General features: G+C 43.9%; 1 protein-coding gene across 4 annotated transcripts in view; it reads left to right on the top strand.

Moving 5' to 3' along the window:
* Positions 1 to 618: 618 nt before the first annotated feature.
* The window catches only part of ARHGEF28 (Rho guanine nucleotide exchange factor 28), a 121,999-nt gene continuing 102,479 nt past the window's right edge, over positions 619 to 20,138 (top strand). For all 4 annotated transcript variants that reach the window (XM_054184772.1, XM_054184774.1, XM_054184775.1 and 1 more), the window contains exons 1-2: positions 619 to 748; positions 7,008 to 7,051. In XM_054184772.1, coding sequence (XP_054040747.1) covers positions 7,019 to 7,051 — 33 coding nt within the window. In that variant the 5' untranslated portion in view covers positions 619 to 748; positions 7,008 to 7,018. The remainder of the gene's footprint in view (positions 749 to 7,007; positions 7,052 to 20,138) is intronic.

A 20,138-nucleotide genomic window follows, 5' to 3' on the forward strand; every position in this document is an offset into this window, starting at 1 on the left:
CGTAAAAAGGTTGTCAGAATAGGCTTAGGGAGTCAACATGACAAGATTTCAAGAGTAGCTGAAGTTACGTGCTGTGTACGTGCAGCAGCTGAAAAGCCAAGAGACGCTGTGGTCTGTCGGATCGAAGTATTCTGTCGCACGAAACGCGCCTGGAGTGACGGGCCGGGAGTGTGACCAACCAGCCCCTTGCGTGGGCACTGCCCCGGGGGGCGCTGCGGGCTCCGGGACGGCGGCCCGACGGCCCGGGGAGGGCTCGGGCTACCGTGCGGGGGTGCCGGGGGGGTTCCCCGCGCCCGCCCGCCCGCCCGCCCGCCCGTCCGGCTCTCACCCTGCCGCCTGCAGCCACGCTCCGGCCGGGAGAGGGCACCGCTCCCCTCCGACAGGCGCCGGCCGGGGGCCGGTGCTCCCCCTCCCGGGGCCGGGGCGCTGTCGGGGCCCCGCTGGCGGGTGGGCATCTCGCCTGCCCGCCCGAGCAAAGCGCAGGCCGCCGGCGGGACGAGCTGCCACCCGCCCGGGAGCCGGTCACCAACCTCCCCCTGCCCGGGGCCGTCACAGCGCGGCTTTGTTCTCTCGCCCCGCGGGCGGCCGGGGCCCGGGGGCGGTGCATCCGCGGGGCCGGGCGCGACCCGTCGAGCTCCCGCAGGCGTGGCCCCGGCGGCGGCTCGGCAGCACCGCCCGCCCCCCGCCCCCGGCAGAGCGGCGGCACCGGCACCGGCAGCGGCGACTCGCCCGGGACACCCCGGCGTGGGTAAGGCGGCCGGTACGGAGGGGGGAGCCCGGCCGGCGACACCTGCTGCCCGGCATCCCCCGGCCCCGCGGGGGGGTGGGTGTCAGGGCCGCCGGGCTGGGCTGGGAGCGGCGGGTGGCCGGTCCGGCGGGCCCGGACGGGAGGGGCCCTCTCGGCGGCGGGGGGAGCGTTTCCCCTGGGCTGTCAGTCGCCTTCCAAAGTCCCAAAAGTGACGAGGGGGAGGAATTTTTTGTTTTTTACTTTTTTTTTTTAATTATTATTTTCTTTCATTTTTTTGCGTAAGAGCCGCTCGTGGTTTTTTTTTTTTTTTTGACTTCCATCCACTAAGTGGACAAGATGTTTGGTTTTAATCATGAAAGCGCTTGCCTTTCTCAGCATGAGAAGTTTTTAACGTACTGGCTTTAACTTCTTTAACAACCGAAAAATGTAAAGGAAATGAAAACTTTTCTAACGATAACGTTCAGAGAAATGACTTTAGAAGCAGTTCTTCGTTGCGTTTTGTTGTGACACTGGTGTGTGCAGCTTTGAGTTGTGCAAGTTTTCAACCTGCACAGTGATTCTTATAGAGAAATACAGCTCCAAACTCCTCCTTCGTTTTTATGGACTTACTCCTGCCTCTGTAGTTGGTCCTATAAAAAAGTGGAGGTAGTTCTTCTCATAAGTCATTATGCGGCACATGAATGCAATACAAAGCCTAGCAGGTGACACGAGTTTTTTTCTTATGTAGAGCTAATTTGCTCTCTGCTACACTTTGTGGAAGTAAGATTTCAGGAGGCATTTGAGTAAGAGGGATTTTTCCACATAGGTAAAAAATTTACTGTATTCTGTGAATTGGGTATGAAAAATTAGCAGGAGAAAATCTGGTGGAAAGATTTGAACACTAAACTGCTTTTCTTTTTACAAAGTGGTGTTTGAATATCAAGTGCAACAAAGAAAGTGATCGTGTAGATGTATCTTAATAATAATCTGCCAGGAAACTCATCTGGCCTTCTCAGTTCACTTGTAAATTAGACATTTCTGCCAACATTTTTGTTATGTAATATCGGGGAGGAGTATTCCTTTTCTCCATATGAAACTGCTGCTGTTATTCAGGACAAGTTCCTGTTCGCCCCCCCAGCAATAATTTCTTTGTGGGGCTGTTTCAGAAGGGTATGGTATGTGAAATGGCCCGACGTGCTTTTTGATCTGAGTAACACCTTTAACGAGAATTTGCGCCAGGATATAGGAAGGACAGCCTATGACTAATATAGTGACTCAGAAGATCCAGTTCCAATTTGTGGCTTTGCCAGCCAAAAACCAGCTCTCTGCATGGCCACACATCAGTCGGTCGGCACCTGCGCATCTTGATTTCCCATTTATAGATGGGGGATACAGTAATCTCAGGGCAGGAACATAGATTCTCTGTGCCTTCTACAAGTAAGTCTTTTAGGTGCTAAGGTGCTACCTAGAACAGCAAGCAGAATTTGTATCACCATGCATATTTGTGTCGGGGTATTGAAGCTACAGAATGCAGGGGCATTCCTTTTTTTCTCTTCAGTGTTAGCTGGAATGTTACTGCATTGGTAGCATCTTCTCACCCCCATCTCGGGAATGTTTTTGGATTTTTCCCTCAATGTTGTCTGCTGAAATTCTTCAAAAATTACAGAATTTAGAAAAAATTATGGATTTTCCTACTGACTAGCTGAGCTGTGTGGGTTGTATCTTTCAGGCTCAGCATCATTAAGACAAGCAGGTACCACTAAACTACATGTATAATTAAAAGAGGGCCGTGAGGTGGAATAGTCGCCCTTCTCAATCGATGCTGCTTCTATGAATATCAGAATTATATCTAATGACTTTTGGTGTTGAAAGTTTGTTTCTTGCTCTTAATTACGCTGTATTGCTGTGCTGTTCTAGCTGTTCAGGAAGGTGGAATGCAAACTACGGAAGTGTTATTAAACGCATAGTATATCCCCTAATTTTGTTCATTAGTTATAGCAGGTTGGTGGATGGCCAAGCCTGAGTGATGCTGAAGCATCACAGATAGCATTGGAACATACATTTTAATGCATTTGTAGAACCAAACGTTTCTGGTCCACTTCTGTGCTACCTTGTCAGTAAACTGTACAACTGTGCTGTATGAATCTTTAGAGAGTTTGCTTCTGCTCTGGTCTCATGTTCTCAGAGTGCCCAGACTAGGGAGTAGTAAATTCTAAAAGCCATTAAAAATTTAATCATTAGAAAGCTACAATCTCTGTCAAAACGGGCATTAACAGGAGTAAGGGAGGTAAGACAGATGCCTGGCACTGGTATGAAACAGATTTCATTTTGGTTTAGTGGCCTTACACATACATTTGGTTTTATTTTCGTCATTCAGTAATGCATACCCCACGTTTCACATTTCTGAGTTTTCTAAAATCTAGAGCCCCATTTTATTTTTAGTTGAAATTAAAATGCTACATAAGAATGTTAATACAGGAACGCATAAAGAATACATTTTGACAACCTCGGGAGCAGGCTTCTGTCTAAGAGGCATTTTTCTAGAGTTGTTTTTGTGTTTTAAAACCCAAATCTATTTTTAAAAGGTTAAAAAATGTGACCCTTTTTTGGAGACTCTTTAAATATTTTCCCCACTACGGAGTGCAAAATGGCTGTGGCTTTAACAAATTGAAGAGATAAGATAGCCATGAATGGGGCGATGTTTTTTGGAGGAAGATTTAAGTTTCTTTTTGTCTCAAATTTTTGCAAAGAGAGCTATTTTAAAAGGCGTTTAGCTGCATTTCTTCTGTTCACTTGCTTCAAGGGCAGCTAATCAAGGGGGAAGTAATCAACAGCAGTGCAAGCCGCTTCATTATAAATTTAGTGGGCAAGGGTTTATTTTACCTCTCAGTTTGAATACTGTTAGAAGGCAGTAAACAAATGTGCTTGCAAAGCTGCTAGCTCAGGGTTTTGCTTTGTCCCCTCCCTATCCCCCATGCTCTAGGTGTTCAGGAGAGCCAAGTGTAAAAATGAAAGATCGTGTCAAAAACCTTGGCTGTAAAGGTGTAAAACCCTGACTTCGGGAATGTAGTATTTGTGATGTGTGTATTTTGCTACTTCTTCCTTCCATTAAATTCTTCCAAGGTCTTTTAATCCGGTCCAGAGCAAGGGTCTGCATGTAGAAGAATGTGCCACGTTAGACCTGATTGCTGCGCAGCGTGGTTCCTGGTGCTTGGGAAGCTGGGAGTGAGCCTTTAGGTATACATACGTAACGTAACTTGGATGGAATCTGTAAATTCAAAAATACAGTTTGTTTCAGTTGCTGTGCTTGTTGAGAGGATGGAGTGGGGTGAGCATTATTAATGGAAACTGGCTGATCTGTGAGCACCACACTGGGATCTCACTGTTTTTGAAGGGTATAAAGATCTGAGAAATACAGAGTATGTACAATAATTTGTATTCGTCTTAGAGGCTGTCCTGGGGGTTGATGCAGCACCTGCCTCCCACAGAATATTGCATAGTGAAAAATAATAAAATGGTGATAAACGTGATGTGTAACACAGTCATCCAGTGTAAGAGAGCTTGGTAGAAGAACTCTTAATATGTGTGTGCTGATAGACTTTTACAATGCACAAGAGGTTTTGCTTAGACAAAGATGTTACATTTCGAAGCATCGCAAATGATGCTCTGGGGATTACTGCCTATCCACCAATGGCCTCTGGGTGCGATGCACCCTTGCTTTCCTGTTGCTCCAGTTGATCAGAAATAAAGATTTAATGTGCCTGTCTTGATGACGGTAATAAGGCTAATCCTCTGTTTTATAGACATGAGCTTCAGTATGACCATCACCAAAAAGAAATATCATTGCAAAAGAAAGAATTGAGTTCTAAGGCACCTGTGAAGCATCGTTGGGGTTTTATTTACATAGCTTGACAGTTTTGACCTTCAGTCAATCACTTTACAATGTATGAAACAGCATTAGTGGTCTGTGGCACAGAGGGGTGGGATTATCATCTGAAAGGATAATATAAGTAGCAGGGTCCAAAGACCTTGTGTTTTGTTGTATTTGAACTGACACATGGAAGAGAAGCATGAAACGTATGTTTTATGCCACTGCTTATACTTCACAGCCATTTGCAAGGCTTGCACAAACTGAGGTCTTGTGCTGCATAACGAGGTGCCGCGAAGGCTCGTTACAGCAGCAGTGGAGCCTGGGTTAAGTGAAGTCCATACTGGTGGCTGCTGGATCACAGGGCAGCATCAAAGCCCGAGTCCTGTCTTCACCTTCTCTTTGTCTTTTTCCCACAGTTAAAGGCTTTATTTACAGGGAAGAGGAGAAAGTCAAGCTGTGAGTTGTAAGCCAGGTTGCTGTAGGACCAGGAAGCGTCCTTTTGTTTAGGGAAGTGCTGTTGATACATAGTAGGTGCTAGGACAGCCAAATAGTAGTCACAGTGTGGGCTGAAGGGTCACCTTGTCAACCCGTAGAATTGCCTTTCTGTTGAGATTTAGATAGTGTTTTCCCTTAACTAATTTCTTCAATGTGTACAGGGTAAAATAGTTTGATACCTGACATCTTTTCCATTTAAACACAGTTAAGTCAATACCTGATGTTTTTATTTTCCGTCAGTTTATGTCCTTATTCAGTTCGGATGTGTGCCTTAGAAGAGGGAGAACTATTGCAGGCAAAGGCATTTTATACAGCAGAATAAAGCAGTGGTGTAAAACAGCTGGCTGGCACGTCTCTCCTTTCAGCTAACCATGAAGTGATGCCCTGTATATACATAACCTGTGTGTGGCAGTGAGTTGGTGACAGGTCTGTGATAGAAGTTAATGTGCTTCATCCGTTCTGTAAGGTGACACTTGTGAAAAGCTCCACCTTAAAATACTCCTTGTGGAATTAATGTTATGGTTTCTTAAATTTCTCTTGTAACCCTGTTTTCTTCTGTACAAACAGGGCTGCGCTTCCTGTGCTGCTGCTATTAAGGTTGGGTTCAGGATGCTGCTGCTGGAAACTGCGCAGCTTTGTCTCTGTCTGTCAAAGCGAGACGCCTTGCAGTCAGCTGCAGGATACCTCCTCCCTCTGCAGAAAACAAGAAACCCCTCTCTCTGAGTCTCGCTGCTGCCTAGGCTGGCTGGAGTAATGTTTGCCTTGATACCCTTTTCCTACAATATGAAAACTGGCTTTTTTTTTTTTTTTGGCTGAACATTGTCAGCCAGTGATTTTTGTAAAGGTTTGCCTTGTGTTTTATAATTACACTGAAGTGAAACCACAAGAATGTAGGTACTTGTGGATGTAGATGAATTGATGGGCACCAGGAGATGAGTATGAACAAACTTGTGGTTTAAAAGGAGTGTGTGCTGGGGTGGTGGGTGGGTCATTTTTTTTTTGGTTGGTTAAATGCTGTGCATTTAATTTCTGCAGTCTGTAGTCGGGGAACTTCTCAAATCCTGTCTGACTGATAGCAGGCTGTTACCTATGCTTTAACGAGCAATGAGCTGCACAACGGTGGTGATCTTGGAAACTGCTCAGCTGTAAAAACACGACCACATATGAGCTGAGGCAGCCTCCTCCTTAAGACAGACTCTCTTTTTTCGCAGGCTGTTTCAGCAAGTAGAAGGGTAGTTGTTGAGCCTACCTTGCTGTTTTAAAATGTGGAGTTGCTTCTGGTATGCTTTTCTCACTTGACAGGAACATTATTATTTTTAGAGTATGAATTTTGAGGATGTAGTGAGTTTGAAATACAATAATAGAAATCAGGGTTGCTGTAACGATGGTAATTATAGTAATTCCAGTGATGACTTGTATCAGTAGCTTGCTGTTTAGGGTAGTTAAGGTGACCTACCTTGGGGATATCTTCTGTGAAGTTGCTAAAATAACAGCACTGTATACTTGGGATATGGATGTGGAGTAGAAGTTGCTACAGCTCCATCTTGAGGTCAAATTCCATTTTTTGCCTCTACAAATAAGAAATGCTGCAATTCCCACTACTTAATTTGCTGCAACTATGAATGGCTCAGCCTGACCTGTTTTATTTACTGTGTCTATTGTGTAAAAAGCACACAGCATGTTAACTAAGACCAGCCACCCCTCCTCCAGCCTTACACGGGCATCATTACACCAGCGTTTCCTCATTCCGGGGAAATTTGGGGCAACTGGATAGCCGATAAGTTTAAAATCCCTTCCCCCCCAGCACCAAATTCTGGAGGATGTCGACTTAGTTTGCAGACATGAATGGGGTATAATGATATCAATGCCTCTTGAAGGGTGTGTAATAATTCCACTGGTTTGTTCTGTTTCTAGGTGCTGTGACAATGGAGTTGAGCTGTGCGGAAGTACCTCTTTATGTAAGTTCTACAACGCTAGGCTTCTGCCCAGAGAGCCGCTTTCTTTTGGGTAATGGCTCATTCAAAAGCAGGGTGAATGAAACCAAAAACCATTCTCTGGTTGTCTGAGACCACTGGCTGTTGAATGTTGCTGTCTGATGCAGGTGTGTGTGGGGATGATGGTTGTGAGTACTGTGGCTCAGTTCTCTGAAGTAAGTTTAAAATTATTTCACCTTTATGATTATTCTTTCCTTCTCCTTCAGTAGTCTTAACTGCAGTTTTCAAAAGCAGAGTTACTGCCTGTGAAGAGACACCACTCACTTTTTCTTGCAATTTACGGCTGCTTTTTCCCTATAGAATTCCAAATTACTATTCTCTCCACTTCCTCAAACTGTATATTGCATTGTATTGTATGTCAAAATGGAGTGAGTTGAAGTTTGTCATCAAATGGGATTTTTTTTCTGCAAAACCTGAAGTGATTGCTTAAAATGGGTGAACTCAGACTTCAAAAACAGGTAGGAACAGGAGTGAGGACGTGCATTAAATAAACTTAACTTGATTGGAGCCTTCAGTGGGATCTTAAGTGTGGGGATTAAAACTTGGACGATCTAGTCACAACTATTAATAAATTATGGTTGTCTTTTTTGGCTGCGTCTGCCGTGGTTTGCAATGAAAATGGTAGTAGCAGGGGTACATGAGTGTTGGTATCTAGGAGTGAGGTGGGAGGGTACTGAATGGTTTTCAGGAGGGTGGTAAAAATTGAAACAAAGACAGAAACAAAACAATTATCTGCTTATTTTGATGAGATGGGGATGGAAATGGAGGAGTAAAAATAATCCGTACCCCAGAGTATTGAAGGAGTGTAGGATTGCTAATGCATCAGTGCTGAGTTTTCATTGTATTTGCCAGTTTGGGAGTGGGAACCTCGGGCTCACAAAAATTAGATGCAATAACTTCAAAGATTGTGGGGAGGTAGGATTTTGTGAGGCTTGCTCATGTGATGGTGGTTGTACGGTACAAGGTTTTAAAAACAAATTTTGACAGAATAATCGAGAGCATGGTGCTAATGAAAAAAACACAGTTTTATCATAGGCAGTTGCATCAGAGTGATCTGATGTCTTCCCACAACAAGATAACTGACCACTTAGAGAAAGGCGGTGCAATGGGCTTAATCCAAGTTGTTGAAAATGAAAATGATGCCATGTCTCACAGGAAACTATTCTGGAAGATAAACAAGGTGGAGATTAGTATAAAGAGATAAGGATATATGGATACTGCAAGAGCAGTTATTAGGGTAGAGAGAAAGATATTACAAGTGATGACACTTAAGGGTCATACTTAAAGCCAGTTCTGTTTAATATTTTCGTTATAACTGTGAAAGCTCGATGTAGGCTTGTGAAACCTGTGTAAATCTGTGGACATCATAATACTGGCAGAAGTTTGTTAGTACTGAGGAGAATTCGATTATTATGTGGGAAGACTGAATTTTCCCACCTTTTATTTACTCCAGTTAATAAGAGCATGGTACAAAGCTATGCATTTGGGGGCTAATACTGGTACATCCCTCAGAACTAGGGACTTGTCAGGTGGAGGCAAGGAGGGCTTGGAATGTATTAGTCACTTGTAGAGTGGTGGATGTAAGAATGTGATTTTAGTTGGGAACATTCACCCTAAGCTTTGCACAGGCAAGAGCCTGTACCAGACCTGAGCTTTGGTAACTTGCTGGTTGTGGTCCACAGCCTCTCACCAACCCAGGTGGGTAAATCCCAGAGTGATCTCCTAACTTGCTAGAAACCTGATGAGAGTGGTTTGGATTGCTGTTAGGCAGTCACCAACTTGTTTTCTTGTGGGTGGGGGAGCAGATGGAGGTGGTGCCTTTCTTCTGGGTCCCCAGTGTCCTACCAAGCCTGAGGATAGTGGTGAAACATAGACTTCCAGAGACTTGCAGTGGCAGCACCTGGAGAGACTTTCCCTGAAACTAGGACTAGTAATTTTTTAACAGCCTCCTATATTTTGTGTAGGGGTGTGTGTGTGTGAGAACGAGGTTATGTACAGCTTTCAGGGCTTGTGCGGGGAATAGTAAGGGGTTATGTGAATGCCCCAAGGTGACTGAGAAAGGTTCAAGGTTGTCTCTCAACCCCCATCTAAAACGTGGGGAGGTCTTGGCAGACCTTATGCTGATCATCTGAGGTTCATGTACTTGCTCCTTGTGGGTTAGTGTCTGAAAGTGTTGCAGCTTCACAATCTTGTCTGTCACAATATTGTTGCTGATCTGAGGACTTCTCAGTGCATCTGGGAACATCAAAGAGGTCTGTCCATCGTGAAAAAGTCCTTGAGTCAAGGCATTTCTTTTCTCTTAGTTAGGTCCAATTACTTCATCAGTTCTGGAAACTCCTTTCAATTCCTCCTGCTTTATTTGCATGACTTTACCGGAGAGCACAATCAGATCAGCAGTAAATTAGATGTGAAAGTCCATTCTGATTGTGCAGTTCCTTAGTTTTCATTAAGAAGTTCTCTGGCTAGCTGAGCTTGTCTAAAATCTGCTGAACCTTCATCCATAAGCAGGGATAGAGAAAGCATCTCTTTGGAAGACTGAGGGAGCGTAGCAAGTATTTGCACTGCAATGCATTCAGGTATTTCTCTGATGTGTACCAGTACCTTTTAAAGGGCACAGTGGAACTACAGAATACCCTGTCATGGCAATTGCATACTGTTTGCGTGCAACTTTAACAATGTCAGCATACGGTTCTAACACATTGTTTTCGGCAGGAAAAGTGGAAGTGGTCAAAATGTAGGAAGTAATCCCTTCTTTCCAGCCTCTGTGAAAGCACAGGTTTTTGTTCTTTGTACTGTATGGTGGACAAAATTAGGATTTTTTTACGCTGTATTTAAACGTGCTTAGCATCTGTATCCAGTGGATTTTACACTCTCCTTTATTCCAAGAATGTCGGTCTGAGACGCTTGTACTTCATGTCAAATTATCTGAGAATAACTGCAGTTCTGTGTTTATAATACACGTTTTTGAAGATTATAAGCAAGGTGTTTTGTTGACTTGCTGTATGTGAGCAGCTGCTACGCAGCTGGAGGATACATCCCTACAGCAGTTACTCCAAACTGTCACAGTTTGTCAGTACCGAATTTCATTGCTCATCTAAAATAGTATGTGTCATCTGGTTGGCCAAGTGATGGCTGTTTCTTTTTTGTTACGTGAGAGGGAATACATTCAGAAAGCTCAAGGACCTTGCTGGGTAATGCAGTTTTTGTGAAACGTAATTTAAAAATACTCTATGAAATTACTTCATTTCAAAAAAGCATTATTTTGATACACTTCTCCTTATATGTAATTTTTGTGACAGAAATACGGTTAAAATCTAATTACAACACACATAAATGTCATGGTTTAAAAAATAAATGGTAATGAAACAAAATTAAATATTTGAAGCACATGCTTTTCAGTTAATTTGAGGAGCCTGTTTCCGGCTTCTAGACAGCAAAGTACTGTTAAGCACATCATGAAATTACTCTTTATAAGCCCGTCTGATTTTCAGGATTGATTAGCCAAGGATAAACTGAAACAACGTATGTGTTGTCTCTTCTTTCAGTCTTAATAATACATTGTTTAAGTAAGTAGAACTTGAATTTAAATGGCTTTTGCCCTCCTAAATTATGCTTTTTTTAACTGATACAAATGAAATTATATTTATCCAGTCCTTTCAGTAAGGAGAGCAGCAAGCTGAGTCTTTCCATTTCATGGTGTACTAAACACAGTATATGGAATAAGAGCATACTGTCTTCAGGCAGCCACTGGTTTCATCGTAGGTGGAAAAAAGAGTATCCATGAAAGATAAAAAGCAAAATATTTTATCACATGCTTTTCGGATATTAATGGATTTATGTATGGCAGGTGTTCCTCCTATTGAAAGCAGTTTCTAGTGTGGAAAAACAAATCTCTCATGGAAGATATTTCCTGTGACTGTTTCTTGTTTGGGTTTGTTTTTTTTGTTTTGTTTAAAAGAAATGTTATTGGTCACCAACGTTAATCTTTGACATTGGCAAAGAAATATCTTGCTGCCGCTGGGCAAACATACTGCGGGAGTAGTTAACTCTCAAGAGCAAAAAACAAGTAATCTGAGAAGTTTTGTAAATTATTCTCTGCTGCCAGCCTGGTGAATATTTCCCATGGGAGCAGCAGAGACAAATAAAGAGATGCTGAGCCATGGAGGACATCCACAGCAGTCCCCTGTAGGCACCAGAGGGGGCTCATCTCCCAAGGAGATGATGCTGGAGGTTACCTGTTGATTCTGTCTTTCCAAAGGAATATTCGGATGTTAATTCTCTGGGAAGAGGCAGAAACACGGGCTCCCAGCTTCGAAAATAAAACTTACACTTGGTCCTGTACTGTATGTTGCTTACTGATCTCAAAATGCACTTTCCAAAGGTACCACATGCTTCTGCCCACAACCACTGGATTTGTCCTAAAGTGCTGGAGGTCAAAGCTTAATTAACTTGTTTTGTACTTTGCTACACCAAGTCTCTCCCTCTTAAGTGTCTCTACGGGTTTGTTCTTGTTTGGGGTTCGGTTTTGTTTCTTATACTGTTACAGCTTCTTTGGTGAAGTGTATGTGCCAAGGAGAGAGGGGTGCTTATGTACACACTGTTTAATACCGATGTATTGAAGTATTCCTACAAATGGTGAGGGTTCAGAAGGTGAGGGTAGGATGTAGCACCGAGCTGCTTGCAGCCACAGAGCATCCGAGTGCCTGGAGACTCTCCCACCTCCGATAAGCTTGGCGATGGTCTTTGTCTGGGCTGTGTCTGCAGAGTGCCAATGTGTCAAGTTTTCTAGCGTTTCTTTTCTCTGACTATTTTCTGTCTAGCATGTTTCCTTTTAGTGGTCTTTACAGAGTTTGCATGGTCATGCCTGTTCTTTGCTTGTCCAGATATTTGCTTGGGTTGATGATGTGCTCTGGGCAATGTGATACTGACTTAATGCTCTCTGTTTTAGGAGCCTATGTTTTCCATCGCAGTAACGATGTCAGTGTCTGGTGATCTTTGTAGTGCACTGTTCCTCACAATGCTCTTTTGTAGTCAGGAGATGTTTACCTTAATTCACAAAGAACCTTTGAGGTGATGTGAGTGCAGCAATGTGCCTAAAATGTAAGAAAAGTGTGGTGAAACACACTCCCTTCCAGGTTTCTCAGATCCTAACCTAGGATGCTGGGATGAGGCAGCACCCTTTTCTGTAACCTGGTTAGAAATTAAATATGTCTGTATGAAGAACATTTTTGTGCATGGTAGTTTGCTTTTCTTTGCTGCTAAGTGGAAACTGCTTCTAATGCAGCTTGCTCATGGCATGTCCCATCAGGGAGATGCCTCACAGTAGGACTTACATATTGATCCAAAAATGAGTAGTTAATCATCTGCCTTGCCAAGCTGTGTGCCTTTGCAGTTCCTCCATGCTGAACTAAGAACTGAGGTGAGAAGAAGGGTGAAAAGGGACAGAATTTTCCATGGTGGAATACAGCTTTTTGGATTTTCTCCTGCTGCCACGTGTTCAGTCTCTTCTAGCCAGCACTTTGTGGAAAGAAGCCAGTTCCTAGCCTGTCTGGCCCATCCTGTGCTTTCACGTTCTATGCCGTTGCGATAGTGTGACCTCAAACAAAAGCTCTGAAAACCAAAAGTAATTTAGAGAGGAGATACTGCTTTATTCAATATTGGGTGCTAGGGGAAAAACCCACAAATCTAGCACACCTTACCGGGGATATTCACCCATTATTTATACACAAAATAGTCTCATAATTCTGCCTACCTGATACATAACTCCACCGAGGCTTACATATTCATTAGGATGACCGGAGAGCCTTTTTGCACGTATGTATTAAATTTTTTTGCATCTGCAAAACACTTCTGTGCAAGCGTGAGTGTCTCAGTGGTCGTTTGGGTAAGGAGATCCTTCCTCACATTATCTCTTTAGGGTATTGGGTCCTCCTCTCAGAGCAGTAAAAGTTTACTGAAAGTTTGCCAAGGTCTTGAGGATAAGGATGTTCCTTGTAGTACCCACAGCTCGGTCCTAACTGGTATAGGAGTACATACTTGATGCATCAGAGAACCTTGAAGTGATTAACTGCTTCTTTTTATCCTGTCCTTGGTGATGAGCTACTTCTGGCTGTCTCCTCATTATCACTATGTTTAACATCAGCTCAGTGGCTAACTACTTTCTTACACAGTAAGAAGGTCAGTAGGAAACAAACAACATTTTAGTTAGCAGATGGGGATAAGCGAAGCAGAGGCCTGTCTTTGGTAACAGTAGTTTTGGCCATATCCTGGCAGTCTATGTGTTCATCCAGGCTGAAACCACTGTCTTGTTTAGACGGTGATTTCAAAATGCAAAAAGAGAAATGTGGTTTAAAATGTAAATGTGGGTTGGGCTTCCAGTGTGCATTTGCTACTGCACAGAGCTGTGTTTGCTGGCCTGACCCAGTGCTGGCTGGAGTCATGGGTGTTTTGTTGTTGACCCCTGTGGGAGCCTGGTCAGGTCCATGGTGGGCGGCTTGCATGGGGGCACACGGAAAACTGTGCACAGGCTGCCTTGTGTTGGGATGCATAGTTGCTGCCAGCATGAGACTGAGGAAATACATGTGAAAGAATGGGATCTCTTTTGAAAGATAGGAAGGAAAAGAACAGGTGCTTCAAAGCATGTCCATCAGCAGGCGGATCATTTTTTGCTCCCACAGGGTCTTATTTTTCCTCCATTTTTTTGTTTTTCTGTTCAGTCCTTAGATTAGGATTTTTTCTGGGCAGGGACTTACATGTGTTTGTGTAGTGTCTGCAACAGTAGAGCCCTGATGTCACATAGGACATGAGAATAATAAGTAATCTGATTTATGTATTTTAAATCAAGTCAACTGAAAGAGGTAACTCCTTTTATTTAGTTAACATGTCAGAATGGATGTTTATTTTGTATTAATATGCCTTATTTCAGAAGTTTTATGACGTGTGCATGTGAACAGCTCATTCCCAAGCTTCTTAATTCCTCTAGATGATTTTATGCACCAACATAAATTGTGTTGCTATTGACAGCAAAACACTGAATGATATTTTTAACAGCAGACCAGCAAGAATGTTAATACATGTTTTGTCACTCTGTAATGCTTGAAAAGATTTTTTGCTTCTTCCCTGCTCCTGCTGCCCCCCCCCCCCCCCGCCCCTTCCATCTTTCTGATAAAGGCATCCAGGTTATTTTTATTTCTATCTAGCTGTTCCAGAATTAGAAGATATCCTGTTATCCACAAGTATTGATTACTTCGCCATATGGGAAACTGAAAGCTTTTCTCCTCTTTACCTGCTGTCACAGTTTGATGGTGCACCAAACACATCTTTAAGATCACTGGTGACAAGTTAAAGAAAATATTGGCCAAGTGATGCAAAGTGCTGTTTTGCTATAAACTTACTCTCTGGTTCAGGTACCAATCATGGGTAGATTAATTCTGCACCAGAAGCCAGGTCAGGTACTGTCTCTCTTCCTGCTGCTGACATACAGCAGGCATAAAAAGCACAAAGCCGGCTTAAGCTCTGTACTGTTTGCTCTCACTAATTTAACAAAACTGATATTGTGCACCTGAGTCTGGCGTGGGTCAGGTTAGCGCGTCTGGGTGTTGCTCATGGTCATGTGTAAGTGGTCTTGCTTCCAGCTGTACCTTTAAATGAGAGATTAGTGTTGCCAGCCTGTGCTGGGGAAGAAATTAGTGGATGCTTTCATTCTGTTCATCTTTATGATTTACAGAGTCTTTGGGGGGGTTTCTTGCTCATGGCTGAGTTGCTGCAGCCACCTACTTGTGATCGTATAACATGTCTGAGCTTCTGGATTTGGCACTACAGTATGTTTCTGAAATGGCTGGTGGTTCAAGTTATACTTTATTTATGTGCCTTTTGATCTTCCATTGAGTTAATCCTTGCAGTATCCTAGGTGTTCCGTTGCCCTGACACCACCCTGTATTCCAGTAGAGCAGGGGTCTGTGAAAGCTTTATGTGACACCTGCATCGCAGCCTTAGGCTTTTTTGGCAGCCTCCTTGCTGCATGCCGTGCCGTTTGCTTACGGCCTAAAATTGTGCCAGGCTTGCCTTGCAGCCTTGGTGGACTGTAAGCTCCTGCTGTGTTTGTGCTTGACATGTTTTTGGGGATGGTGCTTTGCAGCGGGGATGACAGCAATGGGAGGTGGAAGAGCTGACAGAAGCTAAACAAAGAGCAGAGTGCTGACTGAGAGGGTGCAACAGTAGGAACGGGACTGAGGACAGTAATTTTTTTTGATAAGATGATGCTGTAGAAAATGAGGACTTGGGAAGCTTCTCGACATGTTGCATGTGCCCTGAATGAAATGCATCAATATGTATTTCTTTTCAAAGTGGATAACATTAGAGGCAATTTAGCAGTGCAGAGCAGCGTAGAGTCTTGCAGACACATGTATGTTATTACCTGTTACTGGGTTTCTTCTTTTTAGAGGAATAGTATTCGGTTTTGCAGTAAATAAGCAGTATTCTAGATGCCTGCATTTTTTTTTTTTTTAATTCCGTTGGATTCTGATTCCTTTTCCTGGGGGCAAATCTTGCAGTTCTGAACAAGAAACTTGCTCTTCTAGCTGTATCTGTGAAGATAGCGAGCCTGTGTTGAGGCCAGTGAGGAGGCAGAAAGTGTAGCTTATTTTAAGGCATCAGCTTTGGGAAGATGTCTGTACACTCCCAATACAACAGATGTACTTTATCACTGAGGAAGGAGTATTGCGATAAGCTTGACTGAAAACCCACAAGGTTTAAGGCTGATCTCCTATTGAAACCCAACAAAATAAAACACAACCTTTCATCTCTCCTACTCTTCAAAACAAATGAATAAAAAAGTAATCCAGCTCCAGAGTTATCAGCAGTGTAGAGCTCAGTTTGTGCATGAAAACAGGCGTACAGAGACGGAGGCTGCGCTGAACTATTTAGAGCGGCTTTCTGCCATGTTGCTGGCTGTTTTGTATCATTCAGATATCATGTTATCAAGGTCAAAGGCTTGTTAGGCCCTTAAAAGAGCCCAAATATGTACCAGGTGCAAAAGGTGGGAGAAGCCAGATAGGGAATTGTTTGGATGGGAAGACGTTCCCAGTGCTGTGTGTTATGTGGCTGTGCAGGGGGTACTTTCAGACCAGGGTGGACAGAACCCATCTTTGAGGAATATCTTGGGCTGCATTGATCCTGCCTTGAGGCAGGGAGTCAGCTAGTTAACTTCTCAGGATCTTTTCCATCCTTCTTGTTCTTTTTTACTTGGAGTGTACTTTTGTCATTGGTTTGGATGTAACAATGCTTCATGTTTTCCCCCAGTTTATTTGGGCTACTTAGCAATCAGGAAGGTGGCAATAGCTTCTGCCAACACTTATTTTTCCTTTTAAAAAGGCACTGCATTGAAACCAAAGTGACGAACTTGCTGATATTTCATATTAAAAGAGTGCAGCTTATCGGTCTTTATAAGGAAATTTCTTTGTTAGTGCTTTTCTCTTCAAGGTTGTGCTGCGACCTTGCTGGAAGCATCGCTGAGATGACAGCCAACGTGGCTTCACTAAGGGCAAATCATGCCTGACAAATTTGGTGGCCTTCTATGACAGGGTTGCAGCATTAGTGAATAAGGGAAGAGCAACTGACGTCATCTACCAGGACTTGTGCAAAGGATTTGACACTGTCCCACACAACATCCTTGTCTCTAAATTGGAGAGACATGGATTTGATGGATGGACCACTTGGTGGATAAGGAATTGGCCGGATGGCAACACTCAAAGAGTTGCGGTCCAATAGCTCAATGTCCAAGGGGAGACCACTGACCAGTGGTGTTCCCAAGGGGTCGATACTGGGACAGGTGCTGTTTAATATCTTTGCTGATGACATGGACAGTGGGATTAAGTGCACCCTCAGCAAGTTTGCTGATGATGCCAAGCTATGTGGTGCGGTTGACATGCTGGAGGGAAGGGATGCCATCCAGAGGGACCTTGACACACTTCAGAGGTGGGCCTGTGCGAACCTCATGAAGTTCAACAAGGCCAAGTGCAAGGTCGTGCACCTGGGTTGGGACAATCCCAAGCACAAATACAGGCTGGGTGGAGAATGGCTTGAGAGCAGCCCCAAGGAGAAGGGCTTGGGGATGCTGGTGGATGAGAAGCTCAACATGAGCAGGCAATGCGTGCTTGCAGCCCAGAAAGCCAATCGCATCCTGGGCTGTATCAAAAGAAGTGTGGCCATCAGATCAAGGGAGGTGATTCTGCTCCTCTACTCTGCTCTTGTGAGACCCCACCTGGAGTACTGCATCCAGCTCTGGGGCCCCCAGCACAAGAAGGACTTGGACCTGTTGGAATGGGTCCAGCGGAGGGCCATGAAGATGATCAGAGGGGTGGAACACCTCTGCTATGAGGACAGGCTGAGAGAGTTGGGGTTGTTCAGCCTGGAGAAGAGAAGGCTCCAGGGAGACCTTATAGCAGCCTTCCGGTACCTAAAGGGGGCCTACAGGAAAGGTGGGGAGGGACTATCAGGGAGTGTAATGATAGTACAAGGGGTAATACTTTTAAACTGAAAGAGGGGAGATTTAGATTTAGATATGGGGAAGAAATTCTTTACTGTGAGGGTGGTGAGGCACTGGAATAAGTTGCCCAGAGAAGTTGTGGATGCCCCATCCCTGGAGGTGTTCAAGGCCAGGCTGGATGGGGCTTTGAGTGACCTGTTCTACTGGGAGGTGTCCCTGCCCAGGGCAGGGTGGTGGAACTAGGTGATCTAATCCCTTCTAACTCCTAAGCATTCTATAATTCTATGATTTTATTCTGAGACTCAAGTGGTCAGTGGACCCTTTCTTCTCACTCTTTTGACAAGAATGGAGAGCTGCCTCAGCTGTTAGTCATCAGGCTTTCCTTGTGCTGTCTCACCCTAAGTAAAGGTGGGTGCTCCTTACTTGTGCCCAGAGGTGTCTGTGCAAACACTTCCTCAGCATTTCTCACAAAGCTGAAGAAGTACCTACAAATACTTAGTGTGTGAAGGTGATATCGTTTGGAGAATCTGCCATGGTGCATTTCCCACGTACAGGCAGTATCTTCTGCACAGGTGCAGAGGCTGAAGGCCAGTATTTTACCTGGTGCGACTGAATGAGGTTCTCGGGATGCTGGTGGAGTTTTGTTGTGTAAATCATCAGAGGACTGGTTTTTCTCAAAGCAACTGTACGTGCATAGTTAATTTTTATAAAAATCTATGTGTAGGCTTTTGGCCAATGTGTGATACTAAATATGACCATATCATCACATACCTTTCTCCAGTCTGTATGTGGAATTATGCGTGTTCTGTTACTCTGGATAGAAAAGAAATTAAGGGAAGCGGCAACCTAGTATAATTAAGTCATTCAATTGGGCAAAAAGCCCCTATTTTCAGGAATATTCCTGAATATTCAGCTTTTATCTCCTATTTGGTTTCTCAGTTTGTTACTCCTTTCCTTCCCAGGGTACAATTGCTGTTTCATTTTGTGTTTAGCCTTGAATCCCATTGCATTTTGTTCAAACAGGGCACATGCTTTCTTAAACAACGTTTACTGCGATCTGTAGACAAGAGCTGTCTGGTTGCTGTTATAAAAATATCACCGAACATTAGAAAGTCGTGTTTATGACTTTGTCCTTGTTATTAATTATTTGAGTATGGTTGTTTTGTGTTTATTTACCATTTTTCTACTGCTTTTTTAGCGTCTTTTGTGTAGAATTGTTCCTAGCTGTAGCTAAGTTGCAGCAAAGATCATTAAAACTGTGTGGCTGCTCAGGGAAACTATTCTTGCCACTATTCTTGTCTAAGCACAAGCCGAATATGTTTAAACAATTCACATTAAAATACAAAGATTTTCCGAAATGAGTCTTTTGAACAGTGAAGAAATATTTATGCTAAATGCTAGTGGCAGCTTACATAGTGGGGAAAAAAGCCCCAATATTGCTAGCAGTACTTGGGAATTCACATTTACTTTGAGATGCTGGGTCTTGCATTTTGTGAATAAAGAAGCACATTTTTATATCCCTGCACATTGATATTTTTCTTAGAGCATGTAGCTACAAATGTGGGGCCTGTTTGTACTATTATATTTGCTGAAAATGCTGGACAAAACATTATTTCTCAAGCTATTATGTTGCTTACATAGTTTGGTAAAGACATTTTTAGCATACTTTAGAATGCATTATTTTTATGGTAAAAGGCTGTTGGGAAAATAGATTTATCCAGGCTGTGTATGCAAGGATAGGGACGAATCATTGAAGTTTAAGTGTTAGCCAGCGCAGTGGCCTGGATGTGGAAGCCCAGTAAAGGTCTTTTTGCCTTGCACCTGTTTTGCTGGGGCAGGTTGCTGGTGAAGGAGATGGTGTTACCTAACTGGATTCAAAGTGGGAGAACCTCAGTTCAGGGTAAGGGTCAGTTATTTATTAGGGCATGGGGTGACTTGCAGCTGAGTAGGGGTCAGGCACAGTGGAAGTGCCATGCTCGCCCCTGCGTCCCGTCCTACCTGCCTGGATGCCACCATGCCTCACCTGTGGGGATTTGCTACTTCCCTTCCCCTCTTCTCCTTGCAGGGAACCTGACCCAGTCCCTTGCTGGGATGCAGAAGATGGTCAGAGCGTGGCTGGAGGTGGGGGCTCTTCTCCTGAAGCCACAGAGAGTCTGGTCTTTGCTGCTCCTCAGCTGGGACGTAGGGCTTGAGGGACCCTCTGCTGTGTGCCCGACCCGGTCAGCCCTGGAATGCCCTAGAGGAACCAAAAGAAAACATACATCTGCAAAACCTGTTTGGTTACATTGAAAGAGTGCATAGGCCTATAAATCCTGTTAAAAACACAAACCTTCCTAATCTCCTCCTTGGCGCCAGTGCCAGGGCAGTGTTTTCACTGGTAATAAAAGGTGTGCTTTTCTTTGTGGATCCCACAGAGGTCAATGCTGCCAAATGCTTGCTCAGCCACAGGTTTAATGCATTTAGAGTTGAGTTGGTGTCTCTGTTAATGCCCCTGTAGCTGCAGCGTCCTTTCCCCAATCCCCCTGCCTGCTTTTTTGTTTTTTATTTCAAGGATTGCAATGATAA

Source organism: Rissa tridactyla, chromosome Z, assembly GCF_028500815.1.
Source record: "Rissa tridactyla isolate bRisTri1 chromosome Z, bRisTri1.patW.cur.20221130, whole genome shotgun sequence".
NCBI lineage: Eukaryota > Metazoa > Chordata > Aves > Charadriiformes > Laridae > Rissa > Rissa tridactyla.